At 38.9% G+C, this 23,404-nt stretch overlaps 1 protein-coding gene across 4 annotated transcripts in view; it reads right to left on the reverse strand.

The window, feature by feature from the left end:
* Nucleotides 1–23,404, reverse strand: part of TAF4B (TATA-box binding protein associated factor 4b) — a gene marked incomplete at both ends in the record, with an annotated part of 134,242 nt that overhangs the window by 83,314 nt on the left and 27,524 nt on the right. For 2 of the 4 annotated variants that reach the window (XM_080714456.1, XM_080714455.1), the window contains 3 exons: nucleotides 236–341; nucleotides 2,567–2,702; nucleotides 13,182–13,796. In XM_080714456.1, coding sequence (XP_080570582.1) covers nucleotides 236–341; nucleotides 2,567–2,702; nucleotides 13,182–13,796 — 857 coding nt within the window. Of the gene's footprint in view, nucleotides 1–235; nucleotides 342–2,566; nucleotides 2,718–13,181; nucleotides 13,797–23,404 lie in introns of all 4 variants that reach the window. The other 2 variants (XM_080714457.1, XM_080714454.1) reach the window with 2 other exon arrangements.

Consider the following 23,404-nt stretch of genomic DNA (forward strand, 5'->3'; position numbering starts at 1 on the left):
GGTGGCTACAGTCACGTCTCTATCTGGATTATGATTATATATGTTTTTCAAAATTCATTGAGGAAAATAGTTAAGATGTGGACTTTACTGTTTAAATTATACTCAATAAAGTGGTTAGACTCCTTTTAAAAGCATCAATATATCTCTTTTATTAAGTTATTATTTCTTGTCATCTCTCTTTTCTTAAATATCATCCCTTACATCAGACCAAGTTTTAACTATTTATTTTCTTTACCTGAAGCACGTTGTTCCATTCTCTCTTATTTTATTTTTCTGAAGAGTTGATGCTTGAAGCGACAGAATTTTATTTCCAGGCAGAGTAATTTGCTTTAGAATGGAAGCTATCAAAACAAGAAAGAAAAAATACAAAAAAGAGAAATCATGCCACACTAGTTAAAAACAGCTGATATATATCGAATAAAAAAAAAATTAAAACCATCCCAAAACTATGTTTAAATTCAAACAGGACAATGAACATATTACCTACATAAAAAATCATCTTATAAAATAAAGATGTTTCTTTTTTTATATAGTCTTAAACTGTAGAAATAGTATTATTATAAAAACATGTACAGCCAGGCGTGGTGGCGCACGCTTGTAATCCCTGCGCTTGGGAGGTGGAGACAGGAGGATCGCGCAGGTTCGAAGCCAGCTGTGCTGGCTTAAGAGACCCTGTTTCAAAATATTAAAAAAAAAAAAAATAGGTCTGGGAGTGTAACCCGGAGGTTGGCTTCCAGGAACCCCAGTACCACACACACAAAAAAATAAATAAAAATAAAAAATAAAAACATGTACAAATGATAACTGAATCATACAATAGTAATATATAATTTATATTAGCATTGTGTGGGGGTCAGGAGGATGCTGGGGATTGAACACAGGGGCATTCTCCCTCTGAGCTACATACAGCTTTATCCCTATTTTAAAATTTTTTGTTTGAGTTACTAGGGAATGAAGCCAGGGGCATTTTACTTCCGAGCTATACCCCCAGCCTTATTTTTTACTCTTTATTTTGAAAAAGGGTCTCACGACATTGCAGAGGGTTTCACCTAAGAAGCTGAGCCTGGCCTCAAACCTGCGATCCTATTGCCTCCCAAGTCTAGGATTCCAAGAGTGCACTACCACACCAAGCTTTTAATTTTTTGAGCTGGGCGCAGTGGCACATGCCTGGAATCCCAGCACCTGGGAGGCTGAGACAGGACGACTGCAGGTTCAAGGACAGCCTCAACAAGTAGTAAGACTATAATCAACCTAGTGAGACTGTTTCCAAATAAGAGATAAAATAGGGCTTGAGGTATAGCTCAAAGATAGAATGCCTCTGGGTTCAATCCCCAGTATCACAAAAAAGTAATAACACTATTAATAAAAACAAAAAAGTAATAATAAAATTATTAATAAAATAATAATTTTTATTTGGAAACAACCTAGCTAAGTTGCCAAGGGTGGCTTCAAACCAGCACTACTCCAAACAACTGCCAAATACTGGGATTACAATTTTGTACCACCAAGCCTGGCTATACTAGCATATTTTATATTTTAATGATACATACTAATTTCCAAAATTAGGGAAAAAATCATTTGAAAAAGAAATAGACATGGTGGCACACACTTGTAATCTCAGTATCTCAGTACTTGGGAGGCTGAGACAGGATGATTGCAGGTTCAAGGAAAGCCTGAGCAAGTAAGTGAGACTCTCATAAACCTAGTGAGACAAGTGTGTGTGTGTGTGTGTGTGTGTGTGTGTGTGTGTGTGTGTGTGTGTGTTTGTTTGTTACTGGGTATGGAACCCAGAGGCTTTCTACCTCCTGGCTCCACCCTCAGACCTATTTTATATTTTATTTGGAAACAGGGTCTCGCTAAGTTGTGCAGAGCCTCACTAAGCTACTGAGGCTGGCTTTGAACCTGGATTCTCCTGTCTCAGCCTCTCAAGTACTAGAATTACAAGTGTGTGCTACTGCGAACATGCCTGGCGAGACCCTTTTTCTTTTCTTTTTATGGTACTGGGGATGAAAGTCAAGGGCATTCTACCTTTGAGCTATACCCCAAACCCTATATTTTCTTCTTTATTTTGAAACAGGGTCTCACTGAGTTGCAAATAGCCTCACTAAGTACGTTAGGCTGTCTGCGAACCTGGATCATTCTGGCTCAGTCTCCCAAATGCTGAGATTACAAGCGTGTGCCACCATGACTGGCTAGAGACCCTTTTTCAAAATAAAAATAATATCAGGCTGGAGATTTAGCTTGGAGTAGAATACCCCTGGGTTCAATCCCCAGTAACACACACATACAAACACACATACACACAGAAGTTATGGCTAATTTTATAAGTTAAAATATACTTATTTACTAGTAGATTGTCTCATTTAATCACAAAATACCATGAGAAGTTGTTATTACTCCAAAACAATATATACCCCTAAAAACTGCCTATGAACTTTTGAAGAATACAATAAATTATTATTTTTCAATCTTCTATTTGTTACAAAGCCCAAATCTCTATTCCCTTAATACAACAAAGAACTGTAGGAAGCGCAGTCCAGCTGAGTTGGGATGGGCCAGAGTCTACCTGAACGAAACTTACCGGCAGGTATTACGGTGTTCACTGGCATTTTCTTCTGTTCAGATTTTTGAATGGTCACTGCTGAGGACTGGGAAATTGTGGTCACTTGTTTTGCAGTGCCTCCTGGAGGTGGCTGGACTACCTGCAACAATGAGAATTAGCAGAACAATCTTTCAACGAAGCCTGCTGTAAGGTAACAAGCTTTCACTACTAACAGCAGTTTGCATTCACCCAACTGTAAAAATACATATATAATATTTAAATTTGAACAGGGCGTGGTGGCGCACGCGTGTAATCCCAGTACTTGGATCCCAGGTTCAAAGCCAGCCTCAGCAACATAGCAAAGCTCTCAGAAACCTAGTGATATCTAGTTTCCAAATAAAGAAATAAAAAATTGGGCTGGGGGCATAGCTTGGAGGTAGAATGCCTCTAGATTTAATCCCTAGTATGAAAAAAATTAAATTTATATGTAGCATAATTATGTTGTTCAAAAGTAAAAACCAAGTCGGACATGGTGGCGCACGTTTGTAATCCCTGCGCTTGGGAGGTGGAGACAGGAGGATCACGCAGGTTCGAAGCCAGTTGTGCTGGCTTAAGAGACCCTGTTTCCAAAATTTTAAAAAGTGTAAAATAGGTCTGGGAGTGTAGCCCGGAGGTAGAAAGAAGGGCTTCCAGAAACCCCAGAACCACCACACACACACACACACACACACACACACACACACAAAGTAAAATCCAAGCCTGGTGTGGTGGCGCAGGCTTATAATCCCAGTACTTCAAGAGGCTGACAAAGGAGGACCTCACGTTAGAGGCCAGTCACGGTTACTTAGAGAGGCCCTCTGCAACTTTGAGAACCTGTTCAAAATAAGAGAATAAAGCCTGATGTGGTGCACGCTTGTAATCTCAGCATTTGGGAGGCTGAGACAGGAGGATCATGATTCGCGTACAGCCTCAGCTACTTAGGCCCTTCGCAACTCAGTGAGACCCTGTTTCAAAAATAGAAAGACTGAAAGATAAGGCTGGGGTTGTAACTCAGAAATATAATGCCCCCTGGGCCCTACCCCCAGTATCATCAAAATAAATAAATAGATAGATAAATAAATAAATAAAAGACTAAAAAATAGGGCTGAGGTTGTAGCTAGGTGGTAAAAATCCCCAGTACCCCCCAAAAAAAACCTCTAAAAAATAAAAACAGTGAACACAATACACCTTACATATATTTTTTAGGATGGAATTCAAATTTATAAAAATCTCTTTATGGATGCTATTTTTGCTTTCTCACTTATCAGGGAAATTTTCAACATGTACAAAAGTTTGAAAAAGCTTGCTTCTATACCCCAGCTCATTTCTCCACAACAGACAATTACTTTAAAATAAATCCCAGATATCTTTTTATTCATAGGTATTTCAAAATATACCTCTAAAAGAAGCCTCTGTGTGCCACATATCACTTATTTATGGTACTGGGGATTGAACCCTGGGGTATTCTATCTCTGAATCACACCTTCAGCCCTATTTCCTATGTAAAAACAAGGTCTCAGCCAAATGTGGTGACGCACACTTGTAATTCCAGCATTTGGGAGGCCTCGGCTACTTAGTGAGGTCCTCTGCAACTCAGTGAGACCCTGTTTCAAAATAAAGAATAAAAAATAGGGCTGGGGGTGTAGCTCAAAGGTAGAATGCCCCTGGGTTCCATCCCCAGTACCCCCTAAAATGGGACTTGGGTTTAACTTGGAGGTAGAATGCCTTATGTTCAAATCCCCAGTACCAAAGAAACCAACAACACTATAATTAATAAAACCTAAGTGGTTTTATATGGATATTCACTATAAACTTCAAATTGACTTTGTAATGTATCCTTATAATATTTAGCTACTTCTCAAGTAAATTTAAATAAGGTAGCATCAACCAACATATCAAGATTAGTAAATATTTCAATTAAATTATAGCCATGAAGGATGTACAATGCAATTCCTGATTACATAAGTGCTAAAGGCTAGGCTTTGGTTGGATTCAACTTCTTTCTTCACCAAACATTTCCTTAGTCCTACGTAAGTGAGATTAAGATAAACAACTCAATGCCACCTTTCTACTCTTAAATAGAATGCAAAAATGGAACAGAAAAGGAAAACTACTTAGAACTCCAACATGAAGATATAACCATAGTAAATATTTATGCCTCATATATGAGTGCGCCTATATTTCTAAGCACAAAGATTCAGAGACCACAGTACAATTATGCTTTAGTTGCAGAAGTCCCACTTGTTATAACATGTTGTTTGTTATTCCAACCATTATGAAAATACCACATTTGTGCTTGAAAAAAAAAAGAAGTTAGTCCAGTAAGAAACTGAGAGTCAGGTGTGGTGGTGCACGCTTCTAATCCCAATAAATGGGAGGCTGAGGCAGGAGGATCATGCAGGTTCAAAGCCAGCCCCAGCTACTTAGTGAGGCTCTCAGCAGCTTAGTCCCTGTTTCCAAATAAAATATAAAATAGGTCTGGGAGTATAGCCTGGAGGCAGAAAGCTCCTGAGTTCCATCCTCAGTACCACCAAAAAGAGAGAGAGAGAGAGAGAGAAAGAGAGAGAGAGAAAGAAAGAGAGAGAAGGGGGGGAGAAAGAGACAGAAAGAAACGGAGGGTCAACTACTTATATCAATATAACAATTGTAATAATTTTTGTTGTTGCTGTGTTGGTACTGGGGATTGAACCCAGAAGCATTCATTCTAGCCTGAGGATACAAACCTAGCCTTTAAAATTTTTTTGTTTGTTTTGTTTTATTTTTTAAATTTATTTATTTTTTATTGGTGCACTGTATTCATACATCATAATGGAATAAAAAAATACATGCACACATATTTGTAGACATACATGCACATATCACCCATTTAGCCTCTACCCGATCCCCACCCCATTCCTTCCCCATCCCTCCTTCCCATGCTTGGCTTAGTGGTTGACATCTAGTATTATAGCAATTTATCCAATATTAACGTTGATAATCTCATATAACAGTTTCATTTGTCTGATACCAAGCTTTTGACGACTTAAAGATAACATTTCAATATTTCTTTTTGCTTTCTTTCTTACCAGAAAAAAAAAAAAAAAAATATATATATATATATATATATATATATATATATATATATAATTTTTTGGTGAAACTATCATACATTTATTTATTTTTCAGAAAAAAATCTATCCTAATATGGAATATGAACTCTAGATACCCAAAACGATCTCGAAAGAGAACAAAGCTAGAAGATATATATTTTCTGACTTCAAACCATATAAAGCTACAATAATTGAAACAGTGTAGTACTGTTATAAAGGCAGATATATAAACCACTGGAGTTAAATAAAAGCCTAGAGATAAATTCTTCCATATATTGTCAAGATATTTTTGACAAGGTTTCCACGAACATTTGGTGGAGGAAATAATAATCTTTTAACTAAATATTGTTGAAAAATAATAATTACATGAAAAACAATAAAATTGGACCCTTACCTACACCGTATACAAATATTAACTCAAAATAGATAAAAGACCTAAATATAAATCTTAAGATTATAAACTTTTAGGAGAAAATCTGGGTCATAAAACCTCACAACATTGAAATTGGCAGTGATTTTTTGGATATGATTTCAATGGACAGGCAACAGAAGGGTAAACAAACTCCCTAAAAAATAAAAACATATTGTCTATCCAAAGACAATATAAACAGAGTTAAAAGTTACTGATAGAATGGGATAAAATATTTCCAAATGCTATATCTGAAGGTATATTAATATTCCAACTAGAAATCCTAAAAATTAGCAACAATAAAAGCAAACAATACAATTCAGAGATAGGTAAAAGACTAACATAAATAATGAATCTTCACAGATAACCAATCTTAGTTGTCTGTTGGATGGAAAATCTTGTTTCTCTGGTTCTGATGTGTGCTACCTATTTCTTCTTTGTAGTTAATCTCTTTGAGTATTTTCTCTAGTGCTGGTTTTGAAGACATAAATTCCTTCAGTTTCTGTCTGTCATAGAAGCTTCTTATTTCCCCATCTAATTTGATAGAAAGTTTTGCTGGGTAGGACATTTTTGGCTGGAAGTTGTTTTCTTTCAGAGTTTGGAATATGTTACTCCAAGCCCTTCTGGCTCTCATGACTTGGTTTGGGAAGTCTGGAGTGATTCTAATTGGTCTGCCTCTGAATGTCACTTGGCCCTTTGTTTTTGTTGCCTTTAAGATTCTCTGCTTGGCTTCCACATTGGTCATTTTGACAATTATGTGGCGTGGGGATCCTCTTCTCCGATCCTATCTAAAGGGAGTTCTATAAGTTTCCTGGACCTGTGTATCAACCTCTTGCTCTATGTTTGGAAAATTTTCTGCTATTACTTCCTTGAAGAGATTGTTGATCCCTTTGGTTTCACCTTCTTTTCCCTCCTCTATTCCAATTATTCTTAGGTTAGCTCTCTTAAAATGGGCCCATATTTCTTCAATGTCAGATTCCTGCTGTCGGATTTTTTTTTTTCTAAATTAGAAACTATGCGTTCTTTTTTTGAATGGTCATCTTCTAAGAGCGAGATTCTGTTCTCCATGTGGTCTAATCGGTTGTTTGTACTTTGAATTGAGGCCTTTACTTCATTAATTGCATCCTTTATCTCTCTTTGGCTCTCTCTGTGAATTCTTTTAGAAACACCTCTATTATTTCTAGTTATTTTCCTGATTTGATCTTCTTGAAATCTCTGAATTTCTGTTTTATCAGGTTCTGATGTTGTGGGGTTGTGGTCATTCATTGCTCCATTGTTATTCCTCTTTCCCATGATTTCGGAAGTTTGTGCCTTCTCTGGGTTCTTCGCTGGGTCACTACGACTTCACTTAAGGTGCTCTGGATCTCCAGTCTGTGGTATCTCGGTCCCTATTACTCCTTTACTGGGTTGTATTGCAGAGTCTCAGACCCTGGGAGTCAATCGAGGCTGCTTTAGACCTTGGGGGGGTGCCAGGTTGGGCGTTCTCCTATGGTGTGATATCTCTGCCACCACCACTCCCCCACTGGGTCAAGTCCCTGGGGGTACAGTACTGGAATTTCTCCTCTGGGGCCCACAATTTGACTCACTGTTGTTTTGTGCACAGATGGAGCTGTAGTGGACTTGGTTAATTCGCTGCTGCTGTTGCCGCCGGTGGCCATATGGCACTGCTGCCACGCCCTTGGCCGTAAGACTGGGGTATTTCTTCTCTGTTTTTGAGCTCCGCTCTGAGTCCCTGCTGGGTGTGCCAAGCCCAGCCCCTGGGAGCTTTAGATGCTCCCTGCGTCGAGAAATCTGCCGAATTCCTCCTGGCTGATCCTCAGCGGCTCACCTCAGCTTGCTGTCCGCTGCTCCTCTCTGGAGCCTGGTGGGCTGTTGAGTGCTTTGGTCTGGAACCGTTCAGTGAATTCGCCACTGCCACCGGCAGTAAGGTGCTGCTGCCGCTTCCTCGGGTGTGAGGCCGGCGTATCTCCTCTGTGGCTCTGAGCTCCGTTCTGAGTCCCCCTCCTCTCTGGAGCCTGGTGCTGCAAGGGAAGGGAAGATGGCGCCCGCCGCTTCGCACCGTGGTTCCGGCTGCAGCACTGCGGTCTAGTTTCTTTCTGGAGTCTTGTTTTTCCAACCCTCTTTTTCTCTGTCCCTTGTAATTACATTTTTTGTTTCTCTGCTGATGGTGTTTTCTGGCTATGAAAGGTGCTGATTTTGTGGTAATAGAGATGGGTTGTTAGCGGGGCTCGTAAGCCCTGCTTTTCTCTGTCACCATCTTCCCGGAAGTCCCTTTGTTTTGTTTTAAACAGGGCATTGCTAGGTTTCTGAGACTCCAAGTTGCTGATGCTGGTCTGTGATCCTCCTGTCTCCATTTCCCAAGTACTGGGATTAAAGGTGTGTATGACTATGCCTGGTAATAATTCTTTTTTTTTTTCCCTAGTTCAATTTTTATTGCCCCTTTTCTAAAAAAAAAAAAATTGGCTAAAAAGCTTAAAAATACTTTGAAAATTTTACTTCTATCCTATGAAAAATATGAAGTCACCGGCAATTAGCAGACTTAAATCTCACTGATAATTTCAATGCATTTGCTAAAAATTCCAGGAAAGCCAGGCATGACGGCACTCTCTTTTAATCCCAGTACTTGGAAGGCTGAGACAGGAGGATCATCCAAGTTCAAAGCCAGCCTCAGCTACTTAGGCTCTCAGGAACTTAGTGAGACCCTGTTTCCAAATAAAATATAAAATAGGTCTGGGGGTTTATCCTGGAGATCAAAGGTCCCTGGGTTCTGTCCCCGGGTACAACATACACACAAAATACATATATACTTATACATGCATACATACATACATACATATATATATAACATAGGGCTGAGGGAATATTTCAGAGGTAGAAAGCTCCTGGGTTCCATATACAGTACAAAAAAAATATTTTGAATTTCTCTACATAAAAATAATTAGGTACAAATCAAAATACAACAAATTTTCTTTTTTAATTTTCAAGGTACATCTATTTTAAGTGTTTAGTTCTAATTTGATAGAGTGAAAGTTACATTTTCTTTTTAGTACTAGGGATGGAACCCAGAGGCATTCGACCTCTAAGCCACACCCCCAGCCCATTTTTATTTATTTGAAAACAGGGTTTCATTAAGTTGCTAAAAGCCTCACTAAGTTGGTGAAGCTGGCTTTGAACTTACAATCCTATCTCAGCCTCCTAAGTACTGGGATTACAAGCGTGTACCATCACACCCAGCAAGTTACCACATTTATAATGCACAAATAATTATCATCTCTATTTCTCTTATTTCCTTATAATAGTAATATCCCAATGACTTTTGAGAACATACCTAACCACTTATAGCAGAGTTATAGATATAGAAGAAATGCAAGAAATAGTTTGGGAAATGTATACATTTATTTATTTATTTATTTATTTATTTATTTATTTATTTATTTAGCGGGTCTGGGGATGGAACCCAGGGGTATCCGACCTCTGAGCTACACCCCTGCCCTAATTTTTATTCTTTATTTTGAAACAGGGTCTCACTAAGTTGCAGAGGGCCTCACTAAGTAGCTGAGGCTGTCCACAAACAGCGATCCTATCTCAGCCTCTCGAATGCTGGGATTACAAGCATGCACCACCACACCCGATTGGAAATGTATATTTAAAATAAGAAAATATATTTAATAACACTTCCTGTCATATTCAAATATAAATTATCTTAAAGGTACTTAAGTGCTTAATAAAACAAAATTACTATATTCGGTTTACTCTCCAAAATTTACTGTAAGATACCCTTGTTGGTAAAAATCAAGGCCAAGGATTTTAAATTAAATTTTTCATTCATTAATTTTATTGCATATGTTGTGGATATGAGAGGATTTTTTAATTTTATGTGGTAAGATTACTCATAAAAATTTTTCAAAATTTAAATTTTCAAAATGAACATACTGAAATTAAAATTTAGCTTTTCTAAATTAAATTAGTTTTGCTAATTAAAATTAAAGTAAATCTAATTTAGCTTTTGTTGAAACAAGTAAAACTGGTTTCCCCCACACACACACAAATGCACAAAGGAAAATTTTCAAGCTCCTACTCTCTTGGAAGTCTATTTCCCAGTAGCCCATAATCCAACTCATCCATTCCCATTCTAACTCCAAACAAAACACTAAGGTAAAATGTAAGGTGAGTTCATACTGAGTTTGAGTGTACAACCACTGTGCCAAAACTCATAGGCAGCCAGTAAGATTAAGACTCTGTGACCGGGGTATGGCTTGGGGTAGAACACCTCTAGGTTCAATCCCCAAGACCACAAAAACAAAATTGACTGCGAATTTTAAAATTTCTTAACATTTATTTCTCCATTGTAGTAATTCTTCTGGAGAATTATATAGGCTTCCAGAGTATTGGATAAGATGCTTAAATATTGTGCTTTGAAGTTCTAAGAAACAGCTTCAAAATACACTGCAAGTTTTATATTTTATATTATTATTCCTATTATTTTGTGGTAATGAGCTTTTTTTTTTTTTTTTTTTGGCACTGGGCATGGAATACAGAGGCATTCTACTTCCAAGTTATACCCCCGGCCCTATTTATTTGTTATTTTAAAACAGGGTCTCACTAAGTTGCCCCGTCTGGCTTTGAACCTGTGATCCTCCTGTCTCTGCCTCCCAAGTACTGGGATTATAAGTATATACCACCATACTCAGGTTTTGTTTGTTTTTGTTTTTCTTAAAATAGAGTCTCACTAGGCTGCTTAGATATAATGAGTCTATAAGATACTGAGGTTGTCCTTGAACCTGTGATCATTTTGTCTCAGCCTCCCAAGTACTGGGTTTACTGGCGTGCACCCCCATGCCCAGCTGATTCTCACATTTTTCAAGCTTCTTATAAGCTACATAGAATGCTTTCTTCTTTTCTAGCACCCTCAGAATTTTCCTCCTCCCTTTAGACATGAGATTAAACTGTGATTTACAACTAACTCATTGATATTCTTTGGTTACTTTCAAACTTCAAATTAAAGTGTTAAATATTTTTACATTAATTATTAATCTTCTCAATTAACTGACTTGAAAGAACACACTCGTTCCATCCTTATCATAGAGACCGGAGTTAGCAGGGGCATTGTCATACAGAGCAGTTCACTCTCTTTTGTCCCAGTAAATCTGTCATATAGTGAATTCATAAGGCATCCTCAGCGTTCTGCTACCAAGGCTTTTGCCATTTAAATAAGCAGGTATGAACACCAAACTTGTTGGCTAAGTTTGAAACAAAGGCCCAACAAGAAAGCAAAATTCACAGGGATAATTAAATTATTCCACATTCTTCTTCTTTTTTTTTTTTTTTGAGGAAGTGGGGATTGAATTAAGGGCCATTCTACCTCTGAGCTACACCTCCAGCCCTACCATTTATTCTTCATTTTTAAACAGGGTCTTACTAAGTTGAGAGCCTCACTAAATACCTGAGGCTGGCTGCGAACCTGTGATCCTCCTGTATCAATCTCCCAAGTACTAGGATTATAAGCATGTGCCACCATGCCCGGCTTATTCCATATTCTTCTAAGAATGAAAGTAGGAGCCAAATGTGGTAGCACACACCTGTAATTCCAGTACTTGAAAGACGGAGACAGGAGGATCACAGGTTCAAGGGCAGCCTCAGAAATCTAGCAAGGATTTCAACAACTTAGACCCCATTGAAATAAAAAAATAAGCTGGGCATAGTGGTACACACCTGCAATTCCAGTCCTTGGGAGGCTGAGAGAGGAAGATCACAGATTCGAGGCCAGCCTCGGGAACTTAACAAAGTTCTCAATTTAGCAAGACTTTGTTTCCAAATAGGTAATAAACAGGACTGGGGTACAGAGCAGAGTATAATGTCTCTGGGTTGAATCCCCAGCACCAAAAACTTAAGAAATAAACTAAAAATAAAAATAAACCAGGAGTGGTGGCACATGCCTGTAATCCCAGTACTAGGAAGGCTCAGACAGGAGAATAGCAGGTTCAAAGCCAGCTTCAGAAACACAGTGGGGCTTTCATCCAGTTAGTGAGATCCTGTTTCAAATTAAAAAATAAGCCAGTATGATGGTACATGCTTGTAATGCCAGCATTTGGGAGGCGGAGGCAGCCAGCTTCAGCTACTTATTGAGGCCCTTTGCAACTCAGTGAGACCCTGTTTCAAATAAAGAATAAAAAATACGGATGGTGGTGTCACTCACGAGGTAGAATGCCCCTGGGTTCCATCCCCAGTAAAGAAAAAAAAAATTAAATGAATAAAATATGACTTGAGGGTGTAGCTCAGAGGTGGAATGGTCTTAAATTCAATCCCCAGCAACACAAAAAACAAATAATAAATAAAATAAAAATAAGCTAAGTGTGGTGGGAGGCTGAAATAGGTGGGTTGCAGGTTGGAGAGCAGCATTAGCAAGTAGTGAGATTTTCAACAATAGAAAAAGACCCTTTCTCAAAATAAAAATTAATAAATAGGGCTGGGGTGAAGCTGGGAGGTGAAACGTCCTTCCATTCAATTCCCAGTACCACATAAATAAATTAATCACATAAATAAATAAGGCTCAGGATATAGCTCAGAGGTAAAATGCCCAAGTTCAATTCCCTGTCTCTCTCTCACATACGCACGCACACAGAGAATGAAAGTAGGAAACAAGGAAGCAAACCATCCCACCCTATTTTGTGTGTGTGTGTGTGTGTGTGTGTGTGTGTAACTGGAGATTGAACCCAGGGCATTCTATATCCCAGCTATCCCCATCCCTATTTTTATTATTTATTTTGAAACAGGGTCTCATTGAGTTGTGAAGGGCTCACTAAGTAGCTGAGACTGGCCACAGACCTGTGATCCTCCTATCTCAGCCTCCCAAGTACTGGGATTACAAGTGTGTGCCACCACAACAGGCTTAAAATTCCCTACTATTTACTAGATTTTTTACATTTTTTCTGTAATTTAAAAAAGATATCTAAAGTATAAGGAAATAAAGAAGAAAATGAAGTAAAAATGATTTTAAAAAACTAACAAATGCTCAAATTTGGTAGTGTACAGTCTTTCCAGTTTTCTACGAGTTTGGAATTATCCAAATAAGTATCTGAGGAAGAAATGAAACATTACTCACCAGCTGCTTGACTTTGGTGGTCTGCGGAGGGCCAGCTGGCTGTGAAAGGAGGAGGCCTGAGTGGGCAAGCTGGACTTGCACGGGAGTGCCAGCCACAGGCCTGTCCAGTGTAGTCCCAGGAGCAGCGGCTGGCTTCACCGATGGAAGACCAAGAGCAGCTGCTGAAGTTTCTCCAAAGGTTACCGATGGAAGAGCCAGGGTTACTGCTGCTCCAGAGACAACTGGCTTCTCAGGTTGAAACGAGACTGCTGTTACTGTATTTGGTACGGATGTCACCAGGGGGTTTGAAGTCTGAAGCAGAACAGTCCCGGCTGTTGTTCCTCCTGGCACAGCAGTTGAAGCCACAGAATGTAGAGTCACGACTCCAGATTTTGCTGCCCCGGGACTAGCAAGTGCATTCAGAGTTTGCAAAGACACAGTTCTGGGTGCTGTTGCTGCAGAAACGACGACGGGCTTTTCAGACTGGAGTGAAGAAGCTGCGGCTGTCACCACAGCAGAAGGTGTTACTGTCGTGCTGCAGGAGGCAATGACTACCTCGCCGGAAGTCTGCTGAACACACTGCTGAATGAAGCTCTGGGGGTTAGGGAGAAGTTGTCTTAAGGCAGTAACACTTTTCTAGAAACAAAAGGAAGGAAAAGACACTGATAAATAAGCTACTAGAAGAATAAAAGTTATCTCCTATCTTGACAACAACAAAAAATTAAAAGTATGTCAAGTGTTTCGGTTGTGAAAACCTATTGTCACTCATTTTACGTTATCAATATTCAAAATACACTCAACCTGGGTTGGTTTTTTGGCACTGAGGATTGAACCCAGGAGTATTCTACCTCGGAGCTACACCCCAGTCCTATTTTATTTTTTAGTTTTGAAACAGCATCTCACTAAGTTGCAGAGGGCCTCATTAAATTGTGGAGGCTGGCTGCAAACTTTGCAGTCCTCCTGTCTCAGCCTACTAAATACCAGAATTACAAGCATGAGCCACTATGCCAAGCTATATAATCAATTTAAAATAAAAAAATTTTCAATATAAGATTTTCATGTCTCAATAATAAGCTTATTTGGGATACCTTAATTATGAATCTGGTAAAGATAAACTACTGTATCATACTTCTATGTATTCATCTAAAACCCTGAGCAGATCACTAATAATTTTGGTATATATAAATTCATTTACAACACGACAGAATAAATCTAGATCTTTTTCTTAAGTAACTTTTAAACTTTGAATAGTCCAGTTGTAGTGATGCAAACCTGTAATACCAGCACTTGAGAGGCTAAGACAGGAGGATCACAGGTTCAAGGACAGCCTCAGCAACTAGCAACTAGTGAGACTCTACTCAACCTAGTGAGACCCTGATTAAAAATAATGATAATAATAAAAGAAAATAGGGCTGGGGATGTAGTTTGGAGGTAGAATGCCCTTAGGCTCAATCCCCAATACCACAACAAAAATTTTTTAAAAGAACACCTGGAGAGAAAGTCTATATCAAAACTAATACAAAGTACATTTTAAGATCTAAAACAATTTCCTTCATTGCTACCATGTTTTCTAACTGAATTAAAACCAGTCTATATTTGTACCTTGCTCAAAGAGCAAAGGCAAATGAAACTAAAAACTATGTTTTGCCTTTTCACCACTAGGGTTTTTGTTTTGTAAAAGGGGGGGGAAAAAAGAAGAAAAATAGAAAAGTGGTAGTTATTTTCATAGGCTGTTTGAGAAGATTACCTTTTGGTGACATTTAAATTCAGTCAGACAGTTTATTAAAAATTAGAAAAAAATGAGCCGGGCGTGGTGGCACACGCTTGTAATCCCAGTACTTGGGAGGCTGAGACAGAAGGATCATGCAGGTTTGAAGCCAGCCTCAGCTATTTAGTGAGACCCTGTTTCCATATAAAATATAAAATAGGACTGAGAGTGTAGCTCAGAGGTAGAAAGCCCCTGGTTTCTATCCCAAAACTACAAAAAAAAAAAAAAAGAAAGAAAGAAACAACCAAAGTACAGAAGAAATAAAAATAAAAAACTCAGCCCAGTGCTGTGGTTCCTGCCGTAATACCAGTACATGGAAGGTTCAAACAAGAGGACTGCAGGCTTGAGAACACCTTAGCTACTTAGCAGTCAGCACCCTAGCAAAACTCCTTCCAAACAAAAACAATAAAGGCTGGGGTGTAGGTGGGAAATAGAATGCCCCTGAGCTCAACCCCCAACTCAATCACCCCAAAAATGAAATGAAAAAAAAAATAGTACCTACTTAAGAAGCAAATAAGAATGTGAAAGATAAAGGCAGGCGTGGCGGTGCACACTTGTAATCCCAGCATTCGGGAGGCTGAGGCCGGAGGATCGTGGTTCGTGGCCAGCCTCAGGTACTTAGTGAGGCCCTCTGCAACTCAGTGAGACCCGGCTTCAAAATAAAGAATAAAAAATAGGGCAGGGGTGTAGCTCAGAGGTTGAATGTCCCTGGGTTCCATCCCCAGACCCACATACAAAAAAAAAAAAAAAAGAATGTAAAAGATAGTCACTGTTTCAGGCACATGCTTTTAATCCCAGCATTTGGGAGGCTGAGACAGGAGGATCACGGTTAGTGGACAGCCTCAGCTACCTAGTGAAGCCCTTGCAACTCTGAGAGACCCTGTTTCAAAATAAAGAATAAAAAATAGGGCTGGGGGTGTAGCTCAGAGATAGAATGCCCCTGGGTTTATCCACAGTACTGCAAAAAAAAAAAAAAGAGAAAATAAATAAATAAATAAAAAATAAATGAGGGTTTGGGGTATAGTTCAGAGGTAGACTACCTAGGGATCAATTCTCAGTACCATATTAAGCATAAATAAGTAACGAAATAAATAAAAATTTAAAATAAAAAGGGATGAGGGTGAAGCCTTTTATCCAGTATCACAAAAAAAATCAAAAAATTCTTAATTAACTGTATAATTTTAAAAATTATGCATATATTATATGCATACATGCTTACATGTGTGTGTACTGTAACAAAAGAAAACAAAAAGCAGACTATCATAATTTTCATCCAAAAAAATTTTTTGCGGTACTGGGGATGAAACCCAGGGCCACTGTACCTCCAAGCTCACCCTCAGCCCTATATTTATTCTTTATTTTGAAACAGGGTCTCACTGAGTTGCAAAGGGCCTCACTAAGTAGCTGAGGCTGTCTGTGAACAGTGATCTTCCTGTCTCAGCCTCCCAAATGCTGGGATTACAAGCGTGACCACTGTGCCCGGCTTTTATCTAAACTTTAAAAATGGTAGAAAACAAACTACTTTGGATATACATAAAAAAATAATTTAACGTAAGTCTAAACTGAAAATCAAAAGAGTTTAAAAGATATAATTGGAAATAAATATTAATGAGGCTCAGACAATACAAATATGTATTTGAATTATCTCTTGATCACCTCACCAAGGCTAAGCTAAAATGTTAAACCCCTCATTCCTATGCAACATCCATTCTTCAAAACCTCTAAGGGATGAGGGGAAAAAATATTCAAGGTAAAAGTCTAGTCAGGCACAGTGGCACACAAGTATAATCCCAGTACATGGGAAGCTGAGGCAGCCTCAGCAACTTAATGAGACCCTGTTTCCAAATAAAAAATGAAAAGATCTAGGAATATAGCTCTGAGGTAGAATGCCCCTGGAATCAATCCCCAGTACCACAAAAGGGAGGAAAGAAAGGAAGGGAGAAAGAAACCTAAGGATTAATAGACCCTTAAAAGATAGATACAAAATGAAAATCTTTCATGGAAGTGTTTGGTAACTTAAAGGTAGTTTAACTAGCACAAAGAGTCAGATGACCCAAAATGTAGACCTATGCTTTGAGTTTGATACTTAATTTAAGTTGGGCAAGGTGGTACATGCCTAGTCTCAGTACTTGAGAAGTTTAGAAAGAGGATTGCAGTCTTAACTTAATGAGACCCTCTTTTCAATTATAAAATAAAATAGGGCTGAGGGTATAGCTTGAAGGTAGAACACCCCTGGGTTCAATCCAGAGCACCACAAAAATAAAAAAATAAATATGCTGGGTATGGTGGTGCATGCTTGTAATCCCAGTACTTGGAAAGCTGAGACAGGAAGATTTCAGGTTCACAGCCAGACTCAGCAACCTTGCGAGGCTCTCTGCAACTTAGTAAGACCCTGTTTCCAAATAAAAAAATAAAATAGAGCTGGGCATGGTGGTACATACATGTAATCCCAATACTTGGGAGGCTGATCCTCCCAGTACAGGAGGATCAGAGGTTTGCAGCCAACCTCAGCTACTAAGTGATGCCCTCTGCAACTTAGTGAAACCCTGTTTCCACATAGTAAGAAGTAGGGCTGGGGATATAGCTCAGAGGCAGAATGCCCCTGGGTTCAAACCCCCAAAATTAAATAAATAAATCAAAACATAGGTATGATCAAAGGGAGTCATCACTGCTATGTGCTTCTCAATGAAAGTGACTCTGGCTAATTTCTCATTAAAGTGGGTCATGAGCCATTTTACAAATTATCCATCTTAGACAAATCTAACCAATCCTAGTCATAGGTTGCAGAAGTCAAATCTGTCAAGTCTCTTTCACGTAGATGTACTTAAGACATATAGCATTAGACACTGTACTGAACCTCCCCAGACCATGCCTTCTCTGGCCATGCCTCCCTAGTCTCTTCAGTCACACTATTACGGCTTGCTGCCCTCTCAGAAACAGTTTCTACTGTTTAAATATACTTGTGAAAATGGGGTGCTTCCATCCATCTTTATATTCTTCCTTCAGGAGACGATAACAGTAGCCTTCCACTATGAAGCCTCTTTCACCTCCCCTAAACCACCCCAAAATTTCAAAAGGGAACTCCTCATTCTACTGTGTCAAAAGTTATGGGATAGAGGGGATAGAGCTAGGCATGGTGGTCCACACTTGTAATCCCAGTACTTGGGAGGCTAAGACAGGAGGATCACAGGTTCACGACCATCCTCTGCAACTCAGTGAGACCTTGTTTCAAAATAAAGAATAAAAACATAGGGCTGGGGGGGGGGGGGGGATAGCTCAAAGGTAGACTGCCCCTGAGTTCAATCATCAGTACTGCAAAAAAAAAGAAAGAAAGAAAAAGAAAAAAAAAAAAGTTACGGGGTGCCAGATATGGTGGCACACACTTGAATAAAATAGGGTTGTGTAGGGCTTGGCATGTGGCTCTGAGGTTGATGCTACTGGATTCCATCCCCAGTACCAAAAAACAAAAACAAAAACAAAAACAAAAACAAAAAACAAGCTATGGGAAGAGTTTTTGGTTCACTACAAGTGTGGGTCTTTCTATTTAAGCTGAGCATGGTGGTGCATACCTATAATCCCCGTACTTGGGTGACTGAGACAAAGTGCTAAAGTTCCTTCCATACTATGAATATCTTCACACTGAATTATTACTATATAAAATATTCAGGTTTTGCCAGGCATAGGGGCACACGCTTGTAATCCCAGCATTTGTGAGGCTGAGACAGGAGAATCGTGATTCGCCAACAGCCTCAGCTACTTAGTGAGGCCCTCTGCAACTGAGTGAAATTCTGTTTCAAAATAAATAGACTTCCGGGAAGATGGCGACCGAGAAAAGCGGGGCTTAAGAGTCCCGCTAACAACCAATCTCCATTACCACAAAAAGAGCGCCTTTCATAGCCAGAAAACACCATCACCAGAAAAACAAAAAAAAACCACCAGGCTCCAGAGAGAAAGCGGACTGAGAACAGAGCTCAGGGCCACAGAGGAGACACACGAGCCCGAGGACGCAGCAGCAGCGCCATACTGCCGGCGGCAGCGGCGAACTCAACGGACGGCTACAGCAAGCCAGGTGAGCCGCTGCGGAACAGCCAGGCGGGATCTTTCGGCGCAGACAGCATTTAAAGCTCCCAGTGGCTGAGCTCAGCACACGCTGCAGGGATTCAGAGTGGAAATCAAAACCAGAGAAGAAAAAATACGCCAGCCTCATGGCCGAGGGCGTGGCAGAGGCACCATATTGCCACCAGCGGCGGCAGCAGCAGTGAATTCACCGAGTCCAGTACAGCTACATCTGCGTACTCAAGAACAGTGAGTCAAATTGCGGGCCACAGAGGAGAAATCGCAGTATTGGGCCTCGTGGGACTTGACCCAGTGAGGGAGTGGTGGTGGCAGAGATATCACACCATAGGAGAACGTGCAACCTGGCACCCCCCATAGTTTAAAGCAGCCTTTGTCGACTCCCTGGGTCGGAGACTCTGTGATACAACCCAGTAAAGGAGTAGTAGGGTCTGAGATAATACAGACTCAAGATCCAGAGCACCTTAAGTGAAGCCATAGTGACCCAAGGGAAGAACCCAGAGAAGGCACAAACCTCCGAAATCATGGGAAAGAGGAATAACACTGGAGTAATGAATGTGCACAACCCCACAACATCAGAACCTGATAAAACAGAAAATCAGAGATTTCTAGATCAAATCAGGAAAATAACTGTAGAAATAATAGAGGTGCTTCGAAAAGAACTCAGAGAGAGCCAAAAAGAGATAAAGGATGCAATTAATGAAGTAAAGGCCTCAATTCAAAGCACAAACAACCGATTAGAACACATGGAGAACAGAATCTCGCTCTTAGAAGATGAGCAATCCAAAAATGAATGCATAGTTTCTAATCTAGAAAAAAATATCCAACAGCAGGAATCTGACATTGAAGAAATATGGGCCCATCTTAAGAGAGCTAACCTAAGAATAATTGGAATAGAGGAGGGAAAAGAAAGTGATACCAAAGGGATCAACAATCTCTTCAAGGAAGTAATAGCAGAAAATTTTCCAAATATAGAGCAAGAGGTTGATACACAGATCCAGGAAACTTATAGAACTCCCTTTAGACAGGATCGGAGAAGAGGATCCTCACGCCATATAATTGTCAAAATGACCAATGTGGAAGCCAAGCAGAGAATCTTAAAGGCAACAAAAACAAAGGGCCAAGTGACATTCAGAGGCAAACCAATTAGAATCACTCCAGACTTCCCAAACCAAGTCATGAGAGCCAGAAGGGCTTGGAGTAACATATTCCAAACTCTGAAAGAAAACAACTTCCAGCCAAAAATGTCCTACCCAGCAAAACTTTCTATCAAATTAGATGGAGAAATAAGAAGCTTCTATGACAGACAGAAACTGAAGGAATTTATGTCTTCAAAACCAGCACTAGAGAAAATACTCAAAGAGATTAACTACAAAGAAGAAATAGGTAACACTCACCAGAACCAGAGAAACAAGAGTTTCCATCCAACAGACAACTAAGATTGGTTATCTGTGGAGATTCATTATTTATGTTAGTCTTTTACCTATCTCTAAGTTGTATTGTTTGCCTTTATTGTTGTTATTTTTTAGGATTTCTAGTTGGAATATTAATATACCTTCAGATATAGCATTTGGAAACATTTTATCCAATTCTATTAGTAACTTTTAACTCTGTTTACATTGTCTTTGGATATACAATATTTTCTTTTATTTTTTAGGGAGTTTGTATATTCTTCTGTTGCCTGTGCCATTGAAATCATATCCAAGAAATCACTGCCACTTTCAATGTTGTGAGGTTTTATGACCCAGATTTTCTCCTAAAAGTTTATAGTCTTAAGATTTATATTTAGGTCTTTTATCTAATTTGAGTTAATACTTATATATGGGATTAGGTAAAGGTCCAATTTTATTCTTTTCCATGTAATTATTATTTTTCAACAATATTTAGTTAAAAGATTATTATTTCCATCACCAAATGTTCGTGGAAACCTTGTCAAAAATAACTTGACAATATAGGGAAGAATTTAGCTCTAGGCTTGTATTTAAATCCAATGGTCTATATATCTGCCTTTAGAACAGTACTACACTGTTTCAATTATTGTAGCTTTATATGGTTTGAAATCAGAAAATATATATCTGCTAGCTTTGTTCTTTTTCAAGATCGTTTTTGGGTATCTAGAATTCATATTCCATATTAGGATAGATTTTTTTCTGAAAAATAAATATATAAATATATGATAGTTTCACCTAAAAAAACAGAAAAAAATATGCTCTAGTAAGAAAGAAAGCAAAAGAAATATTGAAATGCTATCTTTAAATCATCAAACGCTTGGTATCAGACAAATGAAACTGTTATGTGAGATTATCATTTTTAATTTTGGATAAATTGCTATAATACTAGATGTCAACCACTAAGCCAAGCATGGGAAGGAGGGATGGGGAGAGAATGGGGTGGGGATCGGGTGGGGGCTGACTGGGCGATGTGTGCATGTATGTCTACAAAAGTTTGTATCCCACTATGATGTATGAATACAGTGCACCAATAAAATAAAATTTAAAAAATAAATAAATAAATAAATAAAAAATAGGGCTGGGAAAATACCCAGGAGTGGTAGAGCTGGATCATATGGTGGATCTGTTCCCAGTTTTCTAAGGAATCTCCACACAGATCTCCAATAGTGGCTGAACTAGTTTGCACTCCCAACAACAGTGTAAAAGAGTTCCTCTTTCCCCACATCCTCACCAGCATTTGTTGTTGTTTGATTACTTTATGCTTGCCAATCTGACTGGGGTTAGATAGAATCTCAGTATAGTTTTGATTTGCATCTCCCTGATGGCTAATGATGTTGAACATCTTTTCATGTATCTATTGGCCATTTGTATCTCTTCTTTTGTAAAGTGTCTATTCAGTTCAATTGCCCATTTCTTGATTGGGTTGTTTTACTAGAGTCTTTTGAGCTCTTTGTATATTCTGGATAATAGCCCTCTCTCAGAGTGGTGGCTGGTAAAGATCTTCTCCCATTCTGTAGGCTTTCACTTTAGGTTCTTGATGGTTTCCTTTGATGAGAAGAAACTTTTTAGTTTGATGCCATCCCACTTGTTAATTCTTGCTTTAATTTCCTGAGCTTTAGAGGTTTTGTTGAGAAAGTTAGTGCCTGTGCCTATCTGTTGTAGTGTTGAGCCTATGCCCTCCTCTAATAACTTCACAGTATTTGCTCTAATTTCTAAGTCTTTGATCCATCTCAAGTCGATTCCTGTGGGTAAGGATTTAGTTCCATCTTTCTACAAATGGATAGCCAGTTCTCCCAGCACCATTTGTTGAAAAGGCTGTCTTATCTCCAGTGTATGAGTTTGGCCCCTTTGTCAAAGATTAATTGACTATAGGTGTGTGGATTTGTTTCTTTATCTTCTATTCTGTTCCACTGGTCAGTATACCTGTTATTGTGCCAGTACGGTGCTGTTTTTACTACTATTGATCTAGAGTATAATTTGAAGTCTGGGATTGTGATGCCTCCTGTGTGATTCATATTGCTTTGGCTATTCAGGGTCTTTTCTTTCTCCATATAAAGTTCATAATTGATTTTTCTAGGTCTATGAAGAATGTCATTGGTATTTTAATGGGAATTGCATTGAATCTATAGCTCACTTTTGGCAGAATGGCCATTTTGATGATATTTATTCTGCCTATCCATGAGCACAGGAGATCTATCCATCTTCCAAGGTCTTCCTCAATTTCTTTCTTTAACGTTTTATAGTTTTTGGTGTAGAGGTCTTTTACATCTTTGGTTAGGTGTTTTTTCCAAAGGGGTTGAAACCAGAGAACTACATATGCAACATATGCATACCTATGTTCATTGTAGCACAATTCGTAATAGCCAAAATATGGAACCACCCAGGTCCCCATCAACAGATGAATGGATTGCAAAATTCATTATGGGAAAATACACACAATGGAATTTTATTCAGCTATAAAGAAGAACAAAATCATGTTATTCGCAAGAAGATGGGAAAGTCCTGGAGAGCATTATGTTAAGTGAGATCAGCCAAGCACAGAAAGAGAAGGGACATATGTTTCCTCTAATATGCCAAAACTAGGGAGCATTGGGGATACCAGAGGGACTCCAGATAATGGAAGGGAAATCTCAGCAAAGTCTGAATGGAAGGATAGGAGAGGAAGAAGGCTGAATTTGGTTAATGAGGGGCTACATCTGAATATGTGTAAAAGTATGAATATAGCATGGTTACCCTGGACATTCTATTGGGGGAGGGAGGGAAAACAGGGATACGTGGGAAAGGGCACCAAGTACAGTTTAAATGTATACCATTTATTTTCAATAAAAATATATATACAAAAAAAAAAGAATTGCAATCACTGCTACTGAAGTTATTTTAAAGCATTTTAACAAATGGCTAAAGTCAAATACAAATTTGTAAAGCAGAAGTGATAATGGGGAATTTTACTT

This window comes from Muscardinus avellanarius, assembly GCF_963383645.1.
Source record: "Muscardinus avellanarius genome assembly, chromosome: 17".
NCBI lineage: Eukaryota > Metazoa > Chordata > Mammalia > Rodentia > Gliridae > Muscardinus > Muscardinus avellanarius.